The sequence below is a fragment of the Mustela putorius genome, unplaced genomic scaffold (assembly GCF_011764305.1).
Source record: "Mustela putorius furo isolate JIRA1106 unplaced genomic scaffold, ASM1176430v1.1 tig00003853_pilon_pilon_pilon, whole genome shotgun sequence".
Taxonomy (NCBI): domain Eukaryota; kingdom Metazoa; phylum Chordata; class Mammalia; order Carnivora; family Mustelidae; genus Mustela; species Mustela putorius.
Window position 1 is genome coordinate 52,041,537 of NW_025422005.1, and position 18,866 is coordinate 52,060,402.

At 42.9% G+C, this 18,866-nt stretch overlaps 1 protein-coding gene across 1 annotated transcript in view; it reads left to right on the top strand.

Annotated features, from left to right (window-relative positions):
- The window catches only part of ROR1 (receptor tyrosine kinase like orphan receptor 1), a 409,167-nt gene that overhangs the window by 231,419 nt on the left and 158,882 nt on the right, over positions 1-18,866 (top strand). The window contains exon 2 of the mRNA XM_045064666.1: positions 2,686-2,757. Coding sequence (XP_044920601.1) covers positions 2,686-2,757 — 72 coding nt within the window. The remainder of the gene's footprint in view (positions 1-2,685; positions 2,758-18,866) is intronic.

Consider the following 18,866-nt stretch of genomic DNA (forward strand, 5'->3'; position numbering starts at 1 on the left):
CAGCCTTCCTTTTGGGGGAGGGGAAGCCTATTAACATCATTTTTTGTGAGGGGGTATTACTATTACTACACTTTGCACAGAAAATAATCGGCCTTTCTTTTAAAAAATGTGGCCTTGGAAGATAATATTTTTTAGGGAGGTTATTCATATTTTAAAATATTTTATCTGTTTTTATGATCATTTTATCTGAAAAGCTGAACATGTGGTTATCTAAAGGAATAAATCTTGCAACCAAGAACAAAATTCCTCAGAATCATCACAATCACTTAATAAGCTTGTGAATTGAAATTATCGTTGCCTTAGTCCAAGAGCAGAGTAGTCATTAGTGTCCAGAGACACATGGGGAACAATTTTGCCATTAGCAGTGCCAAGAATCTATTCATTTGTCATCGGTCCCAAATTATATTCAATCAGCAATTCAAACTCAGGTTAGAAAAACCAAGTGACATCGGGCTAACTTTCTATAAAATTAATACTGTAAAATGAAACCTGTATTTCTGGCAGTGTAACTGTGAGCAGCAGTAAGATGAAGCTATGAAAATGTTGAATGTAAATACTGTCAAGGTCGATCTTAATCCCACCACTTCCCCACCTTTTGCTTCCTTGCCTGAAACGCTGCCTTGGCTGCCATGCTTCTATTCCCCAGCTCCCTGAAGTCTGGGTACTGGAGTGCTTGATGAGCTCTTTTATATGGTGAACCGCAGTCATCCATAATACAGCAAACAAGGGGCCATTATTCAAAGAGCCAAAGTGGGTGGCGGCAGGATTGGGGTGAGGGTAGAGCTGTGGTTGGGGTCATTCATGGAGGGCCCCCAAGTGTAGGCAGTTAGATCTTCCTCGTGGAATCACCTGCACTAATTATTCATTTGCAGGACAAATGAATAATTGCGGGCAGAAGCACTGTGGTTTGGGGTGAAGCATTTTTCCTATCTGGGATACGTTTTTCTTTTTTCTTTCATATTTTGGAATCTTATGTGCTTTCAGGTTCCTGCCATACTGCCCATCTGGTTTCAGGTCCCCTTAAAAGAAGCTCTGCTGTTTTTAACTCAGGACATAGGAAGGGACTGGGGCCGTTTGGGTTGGGGTTCTACTTTCTTTCCCAGGTGCCGCTTAGACAGGGAAAGAGGCAAACCCTAGGAGTTCTGCACAAACCAAACAACCCCTTTGTCTCTGTTGTGTGTGACAGGTTGATCAGAGACTCAGTAGACAAACTAAAAGTGGGCCTTTGCAAGGTCTCAGTGGGTAAACATCCTGTTCTTGGCAAAGTTCAGTGACTATGGTGTGTGGCTTCTATGGCCAAGTGGCAGCCAAGCCCCATCAGTAAATAAGGAAATGGTAGAAAATGTGCTTATCTAGGTAAAAAGGTGAAGCCGAGAGAGAGGCAAGATGAAAAACAAATCAGGTTTCACAGAGTTGAGTACCAGGTAGCATGAGCTATGAGGAGGTGTGTGGGCAGTAACAGACCTGGATCTGAATCCCAGTTCTTCCACTCACTAAAAAGTTCACCTTGCATTTCAGAACCATTTTTAGTGGCTGCCTAGAGCACTCTGTCAAAAAGACCCTAAGGCAAGTCCCAGGTTTCATAGGGAAAAGGAGCCATACTTGATTAAGGAGGTCTGCACTCGAATGAAGGAAAGGGAATTGACAGCATGGGTGCCATCTCTCTCTCTCTCTCTCCTTCTTTTTAAAGAGATTTTATTTGTTTATTTTGAGAGAGAGAGAGTACGCACAAGCTGGGTGAGGAGTGGAAGGAGAGGGAGAGGGATAACAGACTTCCCGCTGAGCGAGGACTCCCAGGACCTGGAGATCATGACATGAACTAAAGTCATACACTTAACTGATGGAGCCGTCCCGGTACCCTGGGGTGCCATGTATCCAATGTCACAGGCTCTGAGTTCTCTGAGATATTGCTCAGTACTATAGTTCTGTAATACAGTGTGTGTGTGTGTGTGTAGCCTAAGAGAAGGTTAGTGAAACCTTAATAAAATGTGCTAGTAGGACAGTGTTGTCACTTAAAATTTCAAAAACAATAAAAATATAATTTGTATATTTCAGTCTATTACTAAAGAATTTTTATATCTCCATAGTATATTGTACCCTGTAGATTGTTGATCTTCATGTTTGCTTTAATTAATGGTGGTTTTGAAAATTGCCTTTTAAATTGAGTTGCCTTGGTTGACTCTCGTCTTCAAATACTTAGGTTTCGTTTGTCTTGACTATAAGCTTCCACATAGAGACAGATTTCTCTACTAATAAAAAATCCCATCAATTCACAAATACAACAAATAAAATCAGCAATGTAGCTCTCATTTTCCATGGAAAGACTACTGAATAGTCTAGGAGTGGTCTTCTAACGAGAAAAAGAAAAGTTGATGTTTGACAATGTTCGGTCATTTCTGCAGGCTTGAACTTTTTTTGTTCATGAAATATTTGTATTTTAATTTTCAAGTCCATGTTTCAAAGAAAACAGGCTTGCACGCTGGTCTACCGATTCTTCCCCTGGATAGCCTCTGTAAATCAGGAGCCTTCCCCGGGCATTCCTGCTTAATAAGCTCTGGGATTGCACTGGTCTCTCTCCCAGGGCAGGGCATTTGGAAGTCTCCCATAATGCTTCTAACAGCCCATAAGTTACTTATATATTTACACTCACCCTGTCTTTCTCCCCTCCCTTCTTTTTCTTTCCAGAAACAGAGTTGTCAGTCACTGCTGAGTTAGTGCCTACCTCATCGTGGAACATTTCAAGTGAACTCGACAAAGGTACACAAAAGGGATGCATAGGACTGGCGGGGGGGGGGGGAGGCGTGAAACTCCATTTTTAATCCTGGCATGGCCTTCTTTGAAATCAACTGCTTTTTAGATCCTTAGAAAGTGGCGGGGGCCAAAATAAATCCCTTACTTACTTTGTGATTATTTAACATTTAATTACTTGGAATTCTATTATTTCTGGGGAGGGGTTTTTCCCCCCCCCACTCTTTCCTTTCCCTTCTTCCTCTAAAACGTTCCATATGGTAAAAACGCTTCAAGATGTGAAATAGGGTTGTTTCTGACCTTCCTGACACCGCATCTAGTGGATCTTATTTAGGGGATTTGATTCTGCCTGGGCCAGGATTGATCAGAGCTGTTTGCTGGGTGACCTTTTCCAGCGAGTATTTGATGTGCTTGCAGAGTTCAGGGCAGAGTGTTTGGAATGTTTGTAATTGCCTGTGCGTACAGATGGCGGCTTCCTGCGCGCACGTGGGGAACAGGTTCCTGCTGTGAAGTTGTTGTAGTATTAATTAAGCTCCGCCATAGGCTAAGCACTGGCTCCTCCCTAGAGATCCCGTGTCCTGGAATGGTAAATCGAGACCGTCAAAGCCCCTGCAGGCTGGCTCATCCCACCCTCCCGGGCTTGTTTCCATTTCCTCCCCTTTATGTCTCTTTATGCATCTCCAGCAACATTTCTATTTCTTTTTATTTACCCTGTGCTTTTCTTTCCCTAGCTTTTGCCTAAGCTGTTCTTTCCAACTGAATCGCCCCTTTTTTCTTTGCCACTAACCATTCTCTCCCTTCTGCATGCCACAAATTACTTACTCTTCAAGACCGAGAACAAATTCTCTATTAGCCACAGTCTTATCTAATCCCTCCGCAGGAAGTGACCTTTCCTTCTTTGCAACTTCCATAGCCCTTTCCTCTGCTCCTCTTCGCATTTTCTGTGTTACATCACGGTGATTTATATAACTGTGTATCTCATTCTAAAGCTTGGAAGTTCCTTGTTAAGTAGGATTTCTGTTTTGTCCTTGGTCTTTGTCTTTGTCTCCATCACCAAGTCTAGGACAGACTCTTATTCATAGGAAATCCTCCATCAGTATGTGTGGAATAATGAATCACAATGTATCTCAGGACATATACATGGATGGGCACATCTGTATCTATATGTGCAAATACATTCAACAAACTTACTGAGCTTCTGCTTTAGTTCAGGTATGATTCTAGGTTCTGGGATTATAGTGACAAAAGCTCAAAAGTCACTGTGTCAGACGACTTCGATAATCAGCTCTCTTTGTCAGCCTGTGTGTTCCCTGGGAGTTGTATTTTCTCCCTGAAGCGAGAGCAGCTTATAAAACAGTAATAGGCAAGGTTATGTTGGTGGTTATACTTTGTTAGGCATTTTAGGGTGGTGGGATGATGTGAGATATCTTTTCACCTTAAATGAGAAGGCATTTAGAATAATTTTCTCTTGTCAATTTTATTTTGGACATTCTTTTTCTAATTTAGGATGAAAACAGGGGACTGTATGTTATCCTCTCCATGTCCAGCACCAGGCACCATGCCTAGGAGGCAGTGGATTTTCAACAAATACTTATTATTATTTTTTTTTAATGTGAAAGAAGACGTAAAGCCCGCTAAATGTCCACTCAGTGCCCATTCTGTGACAAGCACTTTGCTAGGTGCTTTCAAGAATGTGAACATAATTGGCAAGCTCCTTATGACACCAGCAGTAAAAATGATATCATTGTACACACACGTTTTGATCAGGTTCCGGTTATGGCTATAAAAGGACATCAGCTACATGCAGTCATGGGGCGAGGCTGCCAAGCTTTAAACTTCTACCAGACCAGCACGGTAATTAGCAGTGGGTGCCCTTCAAGAAAAAAGTAGTGTCGATAGCTATGAACCTACTTGCTAAAAAGCTGGCCTAAGACAGGCCCCCCGCTTTTTGTTTGTTCAATTTGGCCTTCCAGAGGGCATGGATGGCTTTCCAGAGATTCTTGGTGTTATATTTCTCTAGAAGAAAATTAGTATATGGCCTTTCATTCCCATTAGAATGAGAAAGAAAGCTGATTAATTCTTTTATTCATTGATCAGATCTTTTTTGCTTCCTTCTCTGGTCTGGGCACCGTCTGAAAAATTAGTATTGAAAGATGAAATGAGACAAAGGTCTCCGTCCTCCCTGAACACAGAGCCAGGTGGGAAAGACTGATATCTAAATGTTTAATCAAAGCCTTCTGGTCATTTTGATAGATTGGGCTGTCAAGGGACATTCCCCCCTAATTACACAGAGATGCTGGTGGAAGGATGCAATGAAAAAAATTCACTGACAGGCTGATACCCAAAAAGGAGAAATCTCCAGGTGCCAGAAGAGAAAGCTTCATGGTCGGTAGAGCAATGATCAGCAAGAAGGAATTAAATAAAAGGTTTTATAAAAATATGGGAAATGTGTATGGTTTTCTGGGGCTAGAGTTTCAATATCCCATGGAGATGACAACTGAAGCCATAAGAAACAAGTTCATTGCTTAGACTATCAGTGAGGGATGACTGAACCGAGCAAGAAAGGCCAGTTCTACTGAGGGTGTGGTGTGGAAGTCTATGAACTACCCTGGGTTGTTGGGATCACCCAGGGGAAATACAGACCCCAACCTGTGTTACATGGGGCTTGGGGGTTGGAGTTCTTCTCATGTCATACGCAAGCTACAAACTGAGAAGCGAATGTAAAAACTTGGTCTGGAATTGATTAAACTCTGAGACCCTGACTGGGGACAACCTAAAACCAGCTCACAAAATGTCTCGACATCCCAGTGCCTATGGCGATCCCACCAAAAATGAAATTTTTAAAAAATCATAACCACTAAATAACAGCAGCAGATTCCTACTGAGGTTAAGTGCACTTTTAAGAACTATAGATCGTGCAAGAGAGGAATAAGCGAAACCCAGCATTAGCAAGAGTTGGTAGACAAAACACAGAGGAGGAGCTCAGGCCTTTGAAACTAAAGACAATAGATCGATTTGAGAAAGAAAATATGTTTAAAATGTTTCATGGGAAGAATAAATAAATAAAATGTCTCATGGTGAAGAGGAAATGGAAACCTTAGGGCAAGTGATAAAAAAAGAAGATTTTAAAAGAACCAAGTAGAAATTCTAGAACTGAAAAATAGAGCTATTGAAATTAAAAGCTCATCAAAAGGGTCAAACAGTAGATGCATTCAGCTGAAGACAGAAATGATGAAATGAAGGTAGGTTTGAGATAACATGGTGGTTAAGAGAATGAACTCTGGGGCCCTGGTGACTAAGTTTGAATCCTGTATCTACTGCCTACGTTCTGTGTGACTTTGGGCAAGCCACTCAACCGATCTGTGCTTTGGTCCCCTCTCTTGTAAGATGAGATAACAAAAGTAATTACCTCATCTGGTTGTTGGGAAAATTGACCTGGCTCCCAAATCTGATAAACTAATTGGAGAATAAGAAGTAACAGCTGTTTTTGGTTAATATGATTATTACTTTGGGGTTTATTGTAAAAAAAAAAAGTCATAGGTACTTTGGCAGGCATGTAGGGAAAGCATATTTTCGAGATTTTAGATCCTGTTCAATCAGCCCGTGTCCGCAGCTTTTCCATCCTGGCCTTCCACACCTGTGTGTTCACCCACACCAGCACCACACTCAACTTGATAAGCAAGGTTCTCCATGGCCTTACCCCCACACTGACTCCTCTCACCCCATCCCTTCCCCCATACTTTATACTCCTTATGTTTCAACAACCTGCCTCTAATTCCCTAAATGTATCGCTCTGTTTCTAGTCTCCGTACTTTTGTTCATGTAGTTTCTTCTGAATGGATTGCCTTTAACCTCATTCTCCTCCTGGCTAATTCCTTCTTTACTTAAGACCACCTCAAGCATTCCCTCAGTGCTCCTAATGGCTACAGTGCTCCTAACGGGTACAGGCAGCAGCGTTCCTGCTTTGCTGGACCTTGCATTCTGGAGAGAGACAATGAATGAGTCCTTTTATCAGTCCTATTGACCATGCCATTAACAGTGCCCCTAGACGCTTCATATGTGGGGTACACATCTCCCCATGTCTATCCTGATTAGGATCCTTACCCATGCTGTATTGAAATTATCTGTTTCGTGCCTGCCTGTTTGAAAGCCAGGGACTCTGTCGTCTATAAGCATGCTCTTATTGCCCAACAGTGTCTGGCATGTAATAGGAAATATGGCGCTACATTGTTTGGGTTTCTATGCTGGTTCTCGGCTGCTGCAAGTGAATACCTACTATGTGCGAGACACTGGCTAAGCACATTGCATGTATCATTTGAATTTGTAGCACCTTGTATGGGAGAACAGACCGGCTACTGAGGCTCATCAGTCTTGAAGGAGTTGACGGAAGGGCACCAGTAGAGAGTGGCAGTGCCAGGATCCCACCAAGGCCTCCAGGCCAAGTCTAGGGATCCACATCTAACATGGCAGCTGATTACATGTGTGTTCCTAGACCAGCCTCCTAGGAGCTACTTCGTTACAAGCAGAAGCAGTAGAATAAGCCCTGCCGTTGGTGTTCTGTGATGCCTTTCTCTTCACCCAGCTGCTCTGTTCCACCCATCAACCCCACCCTGGTTCCCCAGCCTCACTCGGGTCCTGCTTTTTCTGTTAAATGAGTCCAGTCAGTGGCATTAAACAGTTACCTGTTTATCCTTTCCAACAGGAAATGAAATTGAAAAGAGACAAGGCCACCCGGGAAGGGCCGGGAAGAGCCGTTGAAAGCTACTATTGATGGAGCATGGGGGTAATTTCTGAAACAAATGCTTCAGAACCAAGTACCTTCTAAAATAAATGGATCTACAGGGGCCCAACCTCAGCTTCCCCATTGGGGTTTGGGGATGGGGTGTGATGAGGGCCTCTTTCCCCTTCTTCCATTTTCAGTCACATGAGGTCTCAGAGGTTCTCTGTAGAAAGCCAAATGTTTCTTTTGGAGAAAGGACTGGAAATTGCACCCGCAGGTAGCAGAAAGGGAGGGCGCCTCCTACTTAAAAAAATACTGAGGCTTGCTTCCAACTTCAAATAATTCCCTGTGCTGACAGACTAGATTTGGGGGTATTTTTATCCTGCCTCGCTTTTTTAAATGGAGACCTGGTTTTCTCTACTTGCTTAGAGCTTTACACATAGTAGGGAAGTATGGTGTGGTTCTTATGAGCATGAACTCTGGAGTTACTATGACTCTGACCTTCCTTTTCTCACCTCTGGCATGGGAGCATTTGAATCTATCACCTAAGACTTTTCCTGGCCAAAACACACATCTATGGGCCGCACTTGAGTGTTGTGGAAAGGGCATCTGATTGCATGGTCACAACAGACAGTTACATGCTGGCCTCAGTCCCTTAGCCCACCTTTTCCCTGAAAGCTTGACTGTTAAGAACTGTGACAGGGTCTCTGGTTCAGGAATGGTTGCTTCTTCTTGTCCCCTTTTCTCTGTCACTGGATTTGTCCTTGGCACTAAAGGCATCTGTTTAAATGATACTGACTGGCCTGTAGCTTGGAGCTTAGTTTACACTTAGCCCACATGGGGTAGCTGGATCCTTTTCTTGTGCTCCTGGTTGTACGGATTTGGAGCAGTGGCAGTAGGGGGAAGGAGCTACATAAGGAAGAGCTGAAGAGCAGTCTTCCTGGGACTGGGGTCATTGAGAGCTTATCCATTCAGTGTCCCATGTAGCTGGTTGGAGGAATCCCTGGTGGAATTCCTGGGGTAGCCCTGTGATGTTTAAGACCGCCTCAACTCAGTAGGTGTTGACCTTCCTCTGCCCTTTGAGGTCCTTCTAGCTGGACTTAGAATCAAATTTACCCAAGACAGAATAACAGAAGAAAATCAAATTTCATAGGCATATTTATGGGGAATCCACACGACATGAGATTCCAAAAACAATGAAGCATTATGAAGCTTATCTAAGGAGAGAGGTAGGGCCTGAGAATACAAAGGGGGAGGAAGGCTCTTGTGCAAGACCAAGAAAGGAGACAAGGTTGCCCTATTATGCAGATAAGCTTCTTAGGTAGACGGAGTTTCTGTTTGTAGCTCTCTTCCAGTTGCAGGCTCTCCTTTCCAATGTTGAGTTTAGGCAGTTGAGAAGCAGGGAAAGAGCTTTTCCTGTTTCTGCTGGGTTTTGATCACCTTTAACTCAAAATAACACTCATGCTAAAGTGACTCATCCTGGGGCAGCTTGCCCTTGGCCCCTACAGCCTCAAGCAACATCTTCCTCATACTGGTTGTAGTATTTTCTTCCAAGGACAGATGCCATCTTGCCACTGTCAACAATAGAAGCTCTTGGAGCCTCAGTAGCCTCATGGAAAATGGGAGAAGTGACATCAACTCCACAGGGTCTCTGTAAGAGTTAAATAAAGTATGAAGCCCCAGTGCAGTGTCCAGTACAGATGGGTACTTGTTTTTGGTAGTTCTTCCTTCTTATTCTCAAGGGGAGGGAAGTATGATTTGAGAAAGAGCACTTGACAAGAAATGTAGAGTCTAGTCCTAACTCAACTCCACCACCAGGTCCATGATTTGTCAGTTAGTTTCTGGGCCTCAGTGTTCTCATCTGTAAAGAGGGAGGTATCAGTCCTTGGTCTGGCTGCCTTCCTCATTATGAGACTCCAGTGTTGGATGGTCTAGTGCAGTAGCCACTAGCCTCCTGTGGCTAGGGAACACTTGCAACATGGCCAGTCCAAAATGAGATGTAGCGTAACTGTAAAATACTTCTGGATGTCAAAGTCCTGATATAATAAAAGAACTTAAAATAGCTCATTGATAATTTTCATATTGACTGCCTGTTGAAATGATCGTTTTCATGTTTTGAATTAAGTGAAATATATCGTAAAATTGATTTTATCTAATCCTTTTTAATGTCGCTACTAGCCAACTTAAAATTACACATGATGCTTGCGTGTGTCGTTTCTGTTATATTTCTTTTCAAAGGTGCTACTCTAATGGAACAACAGCTAGAATCTGAGGGAAATCTCCTAACCAATGTTTCCTCCTCAGACCATGAGGCGATGTTCTCATGCCCATTCTGGCTTTAAAATTCCAAGACCTACTCTGTATGAAAAGAAATTTTTCTAAAACTAATTCTAAAACTAATGCTTTAAAGTATCTAAGTGTAAGGGATTATCATTACCGATTATAATCTGATCATTAGCTCTCACAAAAGGCGATATTTTGACTAATAAGGTTTTTGTAGAGCAAAACTTCACAGGTTAGAAATCTGAAGCACAGTGAACGCCTGGGTGCCTCAGTTGGTTAAAAATCTGCCTCTTGGCTCAGGTCATGATCTCAGGGCCCTGGAACTGAGTCCCGCATCAGGCTCGGGGGGGGGGGGGGGGGAGTGTTTCTCCCACTCTCTCTGCTCCTTCCTCCTGCTTATTCTTTCTCTCCTGCTCTCCCTCTCTCAAATAGATAGATAAAATCTTTAAAAAAAGCTAAAAAGAGATCTGAGGCACGAGGGGTTATAATTTAATAACAGTGACATAAAGGACAGCGGCAGAATCACAGAGCCATTCAGGAATCACAGCTTTGGAGATATAGTTGCGCACATTCAAACAGGGTCCTGTGATCCAACATTGCCCCTCTCTCTCAAAGCCTGCCTTGCACTGGGCTCCTGGGCTGGCCCTGCACCGCATACACTCACTTCCTTGAGGTTCCTCCAGCAAGCCAAGCTCTTTTCTTGTCCAGGGGCATTTGATTGGCCATTCTTTCTACCCCGAATCCTCTTTCCCTCTTCAGATATTGGCGCAGTTGTCAACCATGCAAATTAAGTTTTTCCTGACCATCCAAAGTTAGTCTCCACTGTTAGCTTCCTTTTCCTTTACAACAATTAAAAAAAAAAAAATCTAGTCTCAGGGCACCTGGGTGGCTCAGTTGGTTGAGCATCTGCCCTTGGCTCAGGTCAAGACCTCGGGGTCCTGGGATGGAGCCCCCAACTAACTCCTTGCTCAGTGGGGAGCCTACTTCTTTTTCTCCCTCTGCTGCTCCTCCTGCTTGTGCTTTTCTCTCTTGTCGAATAAATATTTAAAAAATCTTAACCCACTAGCCACCTCTAAAAAATCTTAAAACAAACAAACAAACAAACAAACAAAAAACTACCCTACCCTCATCCTGGAAGCAGTGAGAGTACTTTGATAGGAAAGCAGGGGAGTTCTGCCAGCCCAACTGTGTCTCCTTTAGCCTTTGCTAATTGACAAGTCCCCGGTTCGTTGGCCTAGAACCCAGCCTGGAAGCATGTGACATGGACATCAGTTCCCCTTCAACCAAGCTGTGCTCTCTAGAACTCTTGTTAATCCTCTTTACTCGGTAAGTCAAGGCAGTTTAGGGAAGGAAACTCCAAGAGGAGGCCTATGGAATTCTGTTATAAAGTACAGGAAGATGCCCCTGGACGGTTCAATCTTGCCTCTTCAAAACCCGCTCAAAAGAGAGGGGCTTGCCAGTGGGTCCCCCCATAGGAACAGAGGGCCAACCTCACCACTCAGTGGTCTTCCCAGCTCCAGCTTTTGACACCAGTCCCTCCCATCAGCCCTCCCATCTCCTCCTCCATGGGCTGTTGTCAGTAGGGCATCCAGCTTAAAGGGATGAGGCCCTAGGGTGTTCCACAAAAGGCCAGCTTGGCTGTGTGAGGAGCACAGGGCTCGCCGCTCCCAGCAACCACCGCCCAGGCGAGACTGAGGAGCAATCAGACAAGCTTGGAAATGTTTATGCTCCTGTTTTTACCATTTAGAATCAGGATAGAGATTTATTTACCTCCTCTCTTGGGTCTCAGATTCCTTACTCCCTTGGAACCATTTTCAGTAGTTGCTGGCTAAGACCAGGCACCATCTTGGAGGCATAAATAATCAGGAGGCAGCGGAGAGTTTCTCGATTTGCTCAGGCCATCCTTTTCCATTCCTGCATGTCTTTTAGTTTGGATTTAAACCTCCGTTATGTGGGAGCCTTCTGTTCACCCACTTTGGAAATGGCTTTGGAGTTTGACTTCAGGGTGCTTCTAGAACTTTGTGGTCTGAGGTCCTGTTCCTAGAGATCATAGAAGGTCTTTCTGGTCCTGGGCCTGGGGCTTTGGTCAAGCTTTGTCAAGCTTTGCTCAAAGACTCACAGGGACTTTTGGACTTAGAGGTCCTTTGGCTAAGGACAGGAGAAGAGAGATCCTACAAAGTGCTTTGCCATCCGGCTCCTGCCTCAGCTCCCACTGATCTGGCCCCTCTTTTCCTGCTTGCTGTGCTCTAGAACCAAACTGCTCATTGCCTCCCACCTTATTCCAGGCCTCTGTGTAAACTTGGGTGTTTGCTACGAGGTGAGGACCCTTCTCACCTCTTGTTATCCTTACAGACCCAATTCAGACCTCACCTCTTCCAGGACCACTTTCCTGACGTCATAGGTAACCATGCCTTACTCTGTGGGGGAAGTGGGGAAGTGGATGAGCCTCCCCGCATTCCTAGGGGATGCTTATTTTCATGTATGTATTTCCTCTCCTTCCACTACCTCTTCCCCATGCAAGACATATTCATGAAGCATCTTCTTCATGTTAAGCGAACCCCTCCTGGATCTTCCATTCTAGCAGGAAGGCCAAAGAGGAGGAGCATTGTGAAGAGTAAGAGCAGCAGAACAGCTTGCCAGGATCATGAATTATGTCTTATTTATGTATCCGGGTAGCTCCGACTCTAATATAGGCGTTTAAATACATAAAAAATATATAAATATATTTTTATATATTTAAATATATTAAAAATATATACAAAGGGGCGCCTGGGTGGCTCAGTGGGTTAAAGCCTCTGCCTTCAGCTCAGGTCATGATCCTGGGGTCCTGGGATCGAGCCCCGCATCAGGCTCTCTGCTCAGCGGGGAGCCTGCTTCCTCCTCTCTCTCTGCCTGCCTCTCTGCCTACTTGTAATCTCTGTCTGTCAAATAAATAAATAAAATCTTTAATATAAAAAAAAATATATATATATATATATATGCAAAAATTAAACAAGTGAACCCTGTGTTGGACTCCTCGCTGAGTGTAGAAACTGCTTAAGATTCTCTCTCCCTCTGCCTCACCCTTTGTAAGCACACATGCTCTCTCAAAAAAAAAATCAATCAATCAATCAATTTTTTTTTTTTAAATAAAATGCCTTAGATTCATTCCTGAGTGCCCGTAGTGGACAAAGCCTCTACTCGGGGCTGAATATGCAGTAATGAACAAGACAGAAACAGTCTACAGTTTAGTGGAAGAGAGAGACTTTCAACAATGAATCTCACATACACACATATACTAAAAATCATTTAATTTTAGCAGGGATAGGCGATTTAAAGGAGAGGTATGAATACATACCTGTATGAAGACAGCCTGTACCCTGCAACAAAGAATTCTCACATCCTTCCTGGCTAGGCCCTACTAATTGCCACCTGAGGTAGGGTCAGCCCTTCATTTTCTTGGCCAGTCTCCTGGGAACTTCCATGCCTACAACTCTGTTTTTTAACCCTCCTGAGCTCATAGGAGAAATTAGTCTCCAAACAGGGCAAGTCCCTTACTGGGATACGGACCCACAACAGGAGCAAGGCGGTGAGACCTCCCATGGGCAGTGAGCTCTGCAACCCATTACAGACATCATTATGAGGCAGTGGAGTGTGGGGAAACTGTTTTTAGACAAGGTTGGAAAATTTTGCATTCCTGTGCCAGGCAAGATTTCCTGTAGGGCCATGAGAAGCTCACTAATCATCTCTTTAGTTCCAAGCAATATTACTTCAGGGCAGTTCCTGTCAAGGCCCCATGCTTAAATATCTCTTTGCCTGGGTTTATTCCATCAAATGCTTCATTTGCTTTGAAAAAAAGCCCTGAGACTCAGCCGGCCCAGCAGCTTAGGAAGTTCAACTCACCACATGCCTCCGAGGGCTCCTAGCTCTGCCCCTGTTACTGCACTGAAGATGAACTTATTTTCTGACCTTCTTCTGCATATGATTCCGTTTTACGTGAGCCCTAAGTCGGACTTGACCAACATCAGCCACTGGAATATGCTTGTGCCGAATTCAAGATGCCTTGTAAAAATGTTCTGTTGGTCGTTACCTATCTTCTGAACTCAGAAAGCTGTGTTTTCCCAGGGCTCTTGCCCAGATCTCTCATCTCAGTTCTTTTCTCCGACATTTATGCTCACTCATTCACTCAACAAATATTTATTGAGTGCCAACTGTGTGCTGGGCACTGCACTAAAGATACAGTGGCAAAAACACAGAATTCCTCTCTTACAAACTTCACGTTATAGTATAGTTAGCAAATCTCTGTGTGGAAAGTACTATTACAACTATTAACAGCCTGAATGCCTGTTTTATCCCAGGGGCTGTACTAGATACTTTAATCACAACATCAGCCCATTTAATGTGCTATAAAAACCCTGTGAAATAGGTCCTATCGTGTCTACTTTATAGCTGGGAGAACAAGCTTATAGAGGCGAAGTGACTCAGCTAGTAAATGGCAGAGCCAGGATTCAAATCCAGGTTTTTATGACTACAAAGTCCATACTCTCAGTGATTACCTAGTTCTAAAATAATAATCTATGTGTATAGGGAGGAAAGGAAGAACAGGATTGTAAGCTTTTTAGCGTATCTTTTTTTCGACTGTTTTTTCTGGAAGAGGATATTCTTAATCACCCTTAAGTGATTTTTTTAAAATTTGCATTTTCCCACCAATCTCTCCATTTTCTTCAATAAATACCCTATATTCTTATAGTCAGGTAAAATAAAAATACATTAAGGAAATAAGAAAACCCATGTATACCCGCAAAGGATTGAAAACAGTTACTCAAACAATTTCATGGACACACATGTTCCTAGAAGCACGTTGTATGATAGCCAGGAGGCAGTAACAGCCCAAATGTCCTTTAGAATTGGTAGACGCACATTGTGATATGTGATATGTACATACAATGGAATGTTATTCAGCCATAAAAAAGAACATGCTGCAATGTGGATAAACTTCAAAAATGTTCTACTGAGTGAAGGAAGCCAGATACAAAAAGTCCCATCTAAAAGATATTCATAATAGTTACATGTACAGAGAGACAGAGAGTAGAGTTTGTCAGGGACTGGCGTGAAGGGGAATAGGCAGCAACTGCTTAATGGTAATGGGGTTTCCTTTTAGGATGACAGACTTGTTTTGGGGCTGGATAGAAGTGGTGTTTACATAATACTGTGAATGTCCTCAAAGCCACTGAATTATTTCTTCACTTGAAAGTAGCTCATTTCATGTTATATGAATTTTGCCTAAATGAAACAAAAATAAGAAAACCCCAAATCCATAAAATAGACACACCAAGAAGCTTCTCTGATGCTCTTCTTGGTACCACTAGCCCTCGGAGGACTACACAGGTGGGTATGACCAGTTCTGTGCTGAAACTGTTTACTTAGTGCCACTGCCCCTAACCTGAGGCAGAGCCTTGTGGGCCCACAAGGTCACTAACTGGTAAGGGGACCTTGGCTGGTCACTAGACCCCTCTGAACTTGTCATGCAGGAGTAGTGGTGTCTGCAGAGAGCAGTGCCACATCCTGATCTCCTAAGGGGGTGCCCCCTGAGCTGTAGACTCAATCTGCATATGCTTTTCTAGTCTTTGTCTTTACATCAACAACTGCTAGGTGATCAGAAATCCTCTCCAACTCCTGACCAGGCATGTGCATCCCAAAAACTAGGAAAACAGGTGGTGGAATCTTAATGGTGTGTGTTTTTAGAGACCTTGACTTTTTTGTTGCAGTTAATATTGTTGTTTTTTATTTCTGGATGTTTTGGTCTTGTTTCTTTACTTTAAAATCAAGTTTGTTCGGGTAGATGGGAATGTTTGGGCCGGGGAACTGGGAGGAGGAAGAAAGGAGTTCCGAGGAAGCCTTCCTGCTGGTGACGGACATCTCTGTGCTAAAGATTCCCAGTGGCAACCAGCCGATCACGACAATCCCATCAAACTTTGGGCCGGGATTCCAGGTAAATCCTGGGCAGACCTTGAGGTGCTGGCCTTGAAGTGAGTGCCATTTAGTGCTGATGACACAGGGGTCCTGTATGGAGTCAGGGTCATCTGCTGTCGCCCATCCCTCCCGTGCTGCACAAACCCGCTACTTATCTTGCTAAGAGAGAGATTTGGGAAAGACTTGGGAAACTCTTGAAAAACCACTTAAGAATCCAGCTAAACAGTTTTGGCTCCTTTTCCCCAGGGTCAGTTGAAGTGGCCTCATCAACTCTTGTTTCAGGAAAACTAAAGTCTTCAGGAGACTTCAGTCAGGAAGTTGGGTTCAGCAGCTCAGCTCTTTTGAGCTGTGGTGGGCCTGGAGGGTCTTCTGTAACTTTTATTGATATTTTCCTCAAAACTTTTTCTTCTTTAAAAAATATCTAGTTTTGGGGGCCCTGGGTGGCTGAGTTGGTTAAACGTCTGACTCTTGGTTTTGACTCAGGTCATGATTTCTGGGTCGTGAGATGGAGCCCGTGTTAGGCATGGAACCTGCTTGGGATTCTCGCTCCTCTCCCTCTGCCCCTCCCTGCCCCGCAACCACACACACCCCCCTTCACTCCGGGGTAATGCTCACCTCACACTCTCTCTAAAAAAAAAAAAATTAAAAAAAAAAAATCTAGATTTAAGGGGCGCCTGGGTGGCTCAGTGTGTTAAAGCCTCTGCCTTTGGCTCAGGTCATGATCCCAGAGTCCTGGGATGGAGCCACGCATGGGGCTCTCTGCTCAGCGGGGAGCCTGCTTCCCCCCCTCCCCCCTCCCCCACCGCCTACCTCTCTGTCTACTTGTGATCTCTCTCTGTCAAATAAATAAATAAAATCTTTAAAAAAAATAAAAAATCTAAATTTAAAAGGACTTTTAGAAGCTCAATGTATTTGTTGTAGAAAACCTAGAAAAAGCAATGAAACCAAAATTATATAGTCCCTGCTAACATGTATTCTTTCTGTCTTTTCTTTTTCTTTTCTTTTTTTTTTTTTTTTAATTTCTTTTCCCCGTAACAGTATTCATTGTTTTTGCACCACACCCAGTGCTCCATGCAATACTTCCCCTCCTTAATACCTACCACCTGGCTCCCTCAACCTCCCACCCCCTCCCCTTCAAAACCCTCAGGTCTATCTTTTCTTATGCACAGGTGTTTATATTTATAGTTACCAAAATGGAGCCATATCAGGGCAATCCCTGTTCTTCAATGGCATTTGTCTTTTTGCAACATCACCAGCCTCTTTGTCACCAGCCCTGTGTCATTAAATATTTTTAATGACATCATTTTTATTGGCCTTATTAAATATGTTCCATTATAGGGGAATTTCTTAATTTATTTAACCTATCCCCTGTAGTTGAAAAAGTTAGAATTATTCCAGGTTTTGTTGTTATAAATAATACTGTGATGAAAATTGCTTTAAAGGGCCCGGGACAGGCAGTACCTGGCTTCCTGGTGTTATCATAAACCTGTCTGCATGTTTACAGTCCCTAGCAATAGGGCAGGAGAGTGCAACATTCTGTTTCCCTTCAACAACAGGTATTGTCATTTTCTTAGGCATTTTCTGTTTTATTTGTTTATTAAAGATTTTATTTATTTATTTGAGAGAGAGAGAGAACACAAATATGGGCAGAGGGAGGCAGACCCTGGGATCATGATCTGGACCGAAGTCAGACGTTTAATCAACTGAGCCGTCCAGGTGCTTCAGTCATTGTCTGTTTTAAAAGCAACAATAAGGCAGAGGATCATGGGGGAAGAAAGAAAAAAATGAAACAGAATGAAACCAGAGAGGGAGACAAACCATAAGAGACTCTTAACCTCAGGACTAACACATTGAGGGTTGCTGGAGTGAAGAGGGGGTGGGAAGGATGGTGGTGGCTGGGTGATGGACATTGGGGAGGGTATGTGCTATGGTGAGTGCTGTGAATTGTGTAAGATTGATGATTCACAGACCCGTACCCCTGAAGCAAATAGCACATTATATGTTAATAAAAAATTAAAAAATAAAAACAACAATGGCATGCTGTTGTGGTTTTAGCTTTCATGTCTTTGATAACTAAGACTGAATTTTATTGCCCTTAACAGCCATTACTTTTTCTCTGATGAGTATTTCTTCTTTTCTTCCTCTATTCTACTACAACTTATATTTATATTTTCTTACTGATTTGAAATCCGCATTTTAAAAAGTCAGTTTAACATCCAACTTTGCTTATGATGTGTGTTTTTATAACATAGCAAACTTTTATTTTTATGAAATCAAATAAGTCAATCTTTTTCTTATGATTTTTTACCCTGGTCTCATGCTTAGAAAAGGATTCCCTTCAACAAGATGATGGAATCCCTTTTAGTTCCTTGAAGATATTATAAGTAAACACTTCTTTTCCAAAGTCTGGGTCAAGTTGAGCAATATTTCTAGCCCTAGAGAAGGCAGGAAATTAATCTATTGCCAGAGTCAACTGTTCTTCCACAACCTAGACTCAGAGATACCTCCAAGCTGAATGACCCCTAGAGATTATATAATCCAGCCTTCCAGCTGATATGTGACTCTCTTCTTCCAAAAGTCTCGTAAGTCCTCTGTATTAACCTTCTACATTAATGCTTTCTGATTAGAAAGCTTCTACATTAATACTTTCTTTAGCAACATCACACAAGGCTAACCTGTTCTTCTCTTTGAGAAGTCTTAATGTTTGGATGGTCTTTCTCATGCTAAGCCAACTGGTCTTCATTCTCCCTCTCTCTGCCATGTCTACTACTCCTTCTTGGAAAGTCTCTTCTTTGGACTTTGCAGTCATATTGGCCTGGGTTTCTCTTCTAGCACTTAGGAACTATTATACTGTTGAGTAAGTTACTTAACCTACTTGGGCCCTGGTTTTATCATGTATAAGATGGGGATTCAGAAATTCCTATTATTATACATGCTAACTCTGAGACAGACAGAGATAAATGAGAGATTAAAAGAACATGAACTCTGTCTTGCTTAGCAGCTGTGTGTGGTCATTTCAAACTTGATTATGACTTAAGGTTTTTTGGTTTTGGTCTGTTAGTTCAAAGCTTCAAAGGTGTGTATGCAGTATTTGAAGCAGTGACTTATAGCCTTATTTGTGATTAGCAAAGAAAGCCAATCTACAGCTAGATATTTGTAAGTA